At 37.6% G+C, this 6,782-nt stretch overlaps 1 protein-coding gene across 2 annotated transcripts in view; it reads right to left on the reverse strand.

Annotated features, from left to right (window-relative positions):
* LOC124214008 (6-phosphofructo-2-kinase/fructose-2,6-bisphosphatase) overlaps positions 1-6,782 on the reverse strand; it is a 48,672-nt gene that overhangs the window by 36,795 nt on the left and 5,095 nt on the right. The window contains exons 1-2 of one of the 2 annotated variants that reach the window (XM_046616139.2): positions 3,638-3,741; positions 3,481-3,529 (exon numbers count right to left, since the gene is read on the reverse strand). In XM_046616139.2, coding sequence (XP_046472095.1) covers positions 3,481-3,529; positions 3,638-3,640 — 52 coding nt within the window. In that variant the 5' untranslated portion in view covers positions 3,641-3,741. Of the gene's footprint in view, positions 1-3,480; positions 3,530-3,637; positions 3,742-6,782 lie in introns of those variants that run through there. The other variant, XM_046616055.1, reaches the window with a different exon arrangement.

Raw genomic sequence — 6,782 nt, forward strand, 5'->3', positions numbered from 1 at the left:
TTTATCGGATACTGACGTTATCTTGAAACACCGCTATCATTGTGCAATGAATCGAATCTTTCTTTTCATTTTAATATTATTTTATTTTTTGTGCTTAGTTCCGAAAACATTTGCGAAGATATCGGTATAAATAAATTTGCCTGAAAAAACAACTCGCCAAGTGAGTGTACCTACTTATAAATTAAGTTCAACTGAATAAGAGACTAAATTAAGCACGAACGAAATTCTTTTTCTGTGATGTACGTCAGAACAAATTTACTTGCAAGAAAAATGATCCACAGATTGTCGTCAAACTTTCTTATAATAATAATGATATATAAATAAAAGTGAAAACATATTCTTTCCCGTAGAGTTCAATCTTGCTTGTTGATACCCACATTATTTTTAAACTAAATAAAATATTTCCTACTTCTTATATAAATAAAACTGAGTATCAACGATCCAACAGTTCCGAGAAATGAAAATTCGGTGCCAAATTTTTTCTGCGCTTTCTAGCTGTAGAAATTAAAAAATAAGACGGCTAATTGGATCATCGTTTACACAGAGTTCATTTAAAGCGAGATTGTGGAAGTTTTATGAACGACATTAGAACCATTCGTTCAAGGCAACTAATATTTTTACCTGTGTGGTGCAAATTTCGAACGCTCCCTTGACCTCTATCTAATTCCCGAACAGTTTCGTGGAAGGTGCTGAATCCTTTAAATAAAAGTTGATTCGCCCTGTATAGGTATATATAGTATTCGCGGTATAGATCTCGGCGTAATTTGATTTTTTTTACTATTTACCACGCCACGTTCAGATTCGGTTTTTGAACTGCATCTATTTTCACTCGGATGTGCTTTTCTTGAAGCTGGTTCAAACAGCGAATAACAATAATAATTTTCCGTGTTATTCGGAGAAGCTGTATAATCTTTTTTTACGCAACTTTGCGTGAAACAGACGCCTGCGGCAACCAAGTAAAATCTTTCTACATCGGGTTCCAGGTCTTTACGTGCATACTGATGTTTGCAAACTTTCAACAAAGCACATTTTTGAAGCCAACAGAATATCGGGCTGAAAGATCAATATTTAATTTCGTCGTACCAACCGTGAAACGTACGTAAAATTTCAAAAATTATTCATAGCTGCTGTTGCCAGACTCGAGCAAACCGAGGTCAGGCATTCCGTTGTATCATTGAGAGATATTTCTAGATTTTCGTTTCAACAACAGGTTATTTTTTATAGGAAACAGGGTTGTTAAAACATTTTCTGCCCGTTGGTTGTGCAAACCGATCATATTCAGATGGTTGAAAAAGAGAGAATCTATGAAACACAAGCAGCCGGTAACTCGAGTAATCTACAGTATTTGTGTGTTCGAATGACGGAGGTTTACCTAGTAAAAGAAATCAAGGAGATTTTGGGGAGGCAGATAAACACGAACTTAGAGTCAACCGAGGTTTATAAAACGCAAAAACTATTTATAAACGTGAATTGATTGTCAGACTTGAAAGAATAATAAGAGAGGTGTGAGCTTCAGATTAGCAAAACCTTGAAACAAATATCTACGCGTCTAGAAGCTCAGGAATTATAGAACACTACTAATTAAAAGTGGTGAACAAAAACATTCGCAAAACAATTAGACCAATTCGTACTACGTGTCGATCGAACAGGCAATATTTACCGAATTATCAGTGAGATGATTATCACTCCTCTCACGTACGTATGTCCGGTGAATACTAAGAACGGCTGGTCAAGGTAATCACTCCTAATAACGAAGATTCGCCGATTATTTGAAGAAAACATTGTACCTGATGGTCCGACACGTACGCAGGTTGTATTACGCGAGTTCGAAAAATTTCAAATGCGAATATTTAATCGCAGAAAGTCTACGCCAGTGAAATAAGAGTGATAACAGGCGTGAGTACCGATTTGCACAAGTGCCATGGTTATACAGCAGCGCATAACATGAGATAACGCGTATTAATATTACATTATACAAATCGTTGATATTAATGTGTTCAGCGATTATTTTAATTATATTTTGTATTTCGATCTATATTCTTATTGTTTTTTTTTTTAACGCACCATATTTTTTATCCGTGACAACAGGGCCGATAGAATAATTCGCTGCTCGGTAGGAAATTTTCTGTATATATACCGTTGATTCTGAAATTGCGAAAGAAATCGACCCTGCGAAAAGATTAGACAAACTGTTAGCTCTTCCACGGGAACTAGAACACGTGCGCTCGTAATAATACGAGGCGATGATTGATTCTAGAGCAATATCTTATCTTCGTTACAGAATGCTGACAGATGAGGTATTACAGGGAGCAGAGAAGGTACAAATATTCGACTTCAATGTGTATATGATTTATCTCGTGATCTGCGCAGGTGGACAAAAATAATTGCAGACACGTGCGTTACAATGTTACTCCGTGATAATTATCCCTTAGACCTTACGACTCATTAAACGTAATTAATCTGATTTCCAAAAGTTTCGGTAGCAATATAACTCTCTACCCAGGTGTTTGCGTAGTGTGATCAAGAGTAAATTTGAAGAACAGGCGCAAGTAATTTATTGTTTATAAGTGTTTGTGTTACGAATTTTTTTTCACTCATTTTACTTATGTTACGCCTGTTTTTACACTGGTAAAAATGTCACAGTATTGGAAGTTTTATTCGGATACGGAACAGTGAATTCACCTTGCATTTACTGTTTATTCGATTCACAGATACAATAAATTTATTACACAATACAGTAAATTCAAATTACTTTTTTGCTTTAGTCTTATAAATTTTAGTAGAATCAAAAATTTTTATTGTAAGTTTAAATCAAATACATAGTAATTTGTAAACTTGCAACTATCTTTCAGTAAATATACAATCATTTTTAACAGTGTACTTATTCGAAATTGCTCACACAAGTACGCCTTTATTAATTCAAAATTGAAATAATAAAAAAAGCCTGATTCCGATAGCGCGTAAAACGTTTTGCAATGCCAGTGTTAAAATCAATTGCAAAACATCGTTCCAACGTGTTGTTTGACTGTAATGGCATCTCGCTATTTATCGCATGAACGTTTTAATTTTTGAATACGTGTTACTTAATTGACCCGATTCTCGCGCAATTGCCACCGAACGTTTTTACTTCCACGGGAAGTCGCGTAAAGGCGTCGTCAGTCGCAAACAACAACCGCGTCCATCGTCATTTGAGTTTGAATTGCAGTGATATGATCGTAGAGAAAAAAAAAAAAAAATTATAAGACAAGAATAATCAACGCGCCCATCAAACGTCGACGTAACGTGACTGTTACGTTCCCCGATCGTTTTTCTAAAAGTGAGAAACGAGCCTCACATCCTCGACAGAAGCCTGGATCCCCCGCGATCCAGCAATCATCGAATCCTACGAGATATGCTACCTGCACAGCAGCATTTGCCAAGCCGAAGGCTTTTGGCATACCAGCTGGATACCGGTATTTAAATAAACTGAGGTACACGCACCTGCGAAGAGCATTGCTAATGGGGTCGGATCCTTGGCCTGACTTTCGTCCTGTAACAAGTATCAAATTTATTCGTTGAGAATACTTTGTTATCGATAATTACGAATAAGAGCTGATCGCATTGCGAAGTTCGTTATACATAGAGCCCAGTCACGTACCATAACCGCGATGTCTCAGCTATTGGTACGTTGATTGATAAAGTCCTGAAATGGATTCAGGAAGCTGATATGAATGAATTGGAAGCTTGAAATTTCGATATGGGAGAGAGGACCGAACTCAGCCGCTGATCACTCCGTACTACAACTTTCTCGACGGTATATTCGCGGGTGGTTGCGATACGCAGCGCGGTGATAAGACAAAAACGTGTTTCTGAGGCGTGTCTATTTCGGCGTCCAATGAGTTCGCAGCGTTTTCAAATTATCACAACTACAATGTACGTATACGAGAGATGATATGGTAATAAACTTCCTGCCAGTTCTCTTCGTTCGACCACATAGGTATAATTAAGAAATCGATTATCGCATTCGTTATCCTCACTTAATCCTGATCCATCCAAGGCGACGTCGTGTTTTCCTCTATCGTCATTTATCGCGGTAATTACAAATTTTTTTTTTTTTTTTACAACACAATTGATCTAGAGCTATAAATACAATCTGCTTAATCTGCAGCAGCGGTTTGGAAAAGTTGCGAGAAATGTAAAAATTTACGTTGATGGCAGTAACGTGAAAGCTGAGGCGTCTAAAGTCGTCCTTTGATCCGTTCGAGCGCTTGTCTCGTGTATACACCGCTTTTGATATGTCATCGAAATAACAGACACGGGATGTTTTTGAATTGAGAAAGCGCGAAATATCCGATACACAATCTCGATTCGAGTTTTAATCTTATAAATCGTGAGAGCTCCTTCATGACAAACCAAGATTCATTTCCTCTGGCACAGTATTCCGATTTCCGAGAAGAGAGTGAGTGACATGACACGAGGAAGACATGAGGAAAAGTAGACTGCTTACGCATATCCAGGAATAACGCCCAGAAAGCGTGCGATGCTGGCTAACATCTGGTAACTTGTCATCGCGTGACGGAAACGTCGACAAAGACAATACAGCAACTGTTCGATGGTTACACACTGTTCTCGTATAACTTTTCAATTCGTTCGAATTTCCGACATGTCGACATACATGCGTATTCACATTATACAATTTTCCAAATCGTCATAATTCGGTCAACGCATAAGAGACTCGTGCCATTATATTTTTTCGAGTCAACGAAGCTTGCGTAGAGTTCGAGATCTAGAAGTTGTCAAAAAAAAAACCTAGTCGCCAAGATTCGCACATGAAGGTATAACCGAGGCCACGGTCGTTGCGACAAGTTATTGCCAGAATGCAGTAGGATGGTTAACGTGTACCATTGTGCAACGTGACGTCACGTTGACCTACCGATTACGAAATGAAATAATTCGTACCATAAACTTGTCTGGAGAAATGTGATAATTTCGGTAAGCGAATCGAAACAAGTATTACGCGGAGGTCACGGAAAGGTCATCGCATTATCTATCGTGCAATTGGTTCGACCAGAGTTTCGTTAACAGACTATGTATGTATGTACGTACATAGAGATGGAAGTACGTAAATACGTGGGGGGTATGAACATGTAATGTACTGTATGCGTATAATGCATGAAAGTGTGTTAGATACAAATGAAGAAACAAAATAATTGCCTCAACATTTCGACTTTGAAATAGCACGTTATATTCCGTTGAGTATTCCAACGCAGCTGTAAATACAATTAAATTATCGCCAAAGGTTATCGAACCGACGACAAGTATCTACCGCTTGTATTTCAGTCATATAATCTGTCACTTCCCATTTCATTGTGCATCTTGTGGTCGACGCACCTGACTGCAAGTCATTAGGATAAATTGTGTGCGCGAAATCAGAGAAAATGGTATAAGTGGTTTGGTCCAAATTGTGTTATCAACTTTCAGAAGTATTTCTAGAGGCTGGCTTGTTTATATTCTCGGGAAAAAGTTTCGTGGAAATGGCTTGATGGCTTCGCGGGTTGGGGAACTTTATATCCACGTGTATCAAGTGGGAAGGCAAGTCATCGAGCTCTTAGTACCATGCCTAATATACATGGTTGGCAGGTCCTTCAGCGAGTGTAATTTCGTGGCAAAATAAAACTACAAGTTAATCGTAAGACTGGCCATTATCACAAATAAAAAAAAAAAAAATTTAATAAAGGGTCAAAAAATGAACAGTTGATCAGGGATTGCCCGAAATTTAATGTGCAGTTCGAGAATTGAACGAACCTTAAGAAGACGCGTTGTGGTCGTGACGTTATTATCTAGGCGTAAACAAGGTTGAATTGAAATCAACGACATGTGAAACGTGTCGCAAATCGATCAGCTTAATCAGTGGATGACGGTGAAGAAAAAATGGTACGGAGTCCATTTCTCGTCATCGGTCATATACTTTTTTTTTCTTTTCTACGATTGCAGTCTTATCTATTTAGCTACATGAGCTGCCTTGAATTGTTATTTACAGTTACAATTGCGGTAACTCTCAGCCTTCAAATATAAAACACGGCACGCACAGGTGTAATGAATTTTATTTATCTCACGACCTAAAAACGGTTCACTGATCTTATTAAGCGTAGGAAAGTGGTCGATATATGTTGGGATATGTTTACCCCTCGGTTCCTAATGTGTGTAAAGTTAACCCATCGAAATTTAAATATTGCTGTTGTTAACAATAGAAGAAAAATAATTGATAGTCCATTTTCATTTTTAGATAATAATTTCTAGGAAAAAGGGGTGTGCTTTGCATAAATATTGGTCGAAGGAATCTTCGGTACGAAATTTGAAAAGTTGGAATATCGCTCTAAATCTTTGATTGCGCATATCGACGGGAAACGACGGATAAGATATGCCTTTTACATTAGGTCTTTACCTAGGATGGATGAACGTTATCTTATTCGTGAAACGCTAATTACGTACAAAGATCACACTTATACTTTGTTTTCATCGTAATAAGGTGAAAAGTGACTTACAAAAATATGCGGCCGCGTTTGCCACGTGAACACCGACACAGATGTGACACGTGGCACAGTTTTCGATGACGATAGATCGATTACTTTTATACAATAAAATACAACGATATCTTTATCCGAAAAACTTGATGCAAATTGATAGTCATTTTCAAGTTTGTCGCAGTTTACAAGTCAATTAAGTTATGCGAAAATAATTTATAAATATGCCTATACGCAAAAGTTTTGTTCCGATTCAATCAATCGAAAATTTGCACATCT

This window comes from Neodiprion pinetum, chromosome 1, assembly GCF_021155775.2.
Source record: "Neodiprion pinetum isolate iyNeoPine1 chromosome 1, iyNeoPine1.2, whole genome shotgun sequence".
Taxonomy (NCBI): domain Eukaryota; kingdom Metazoa; phylum Arthropoda; class Insecta; order Hymenoptera; family Diprionidae; genus Neodiprion; species Neodiprion pinetum.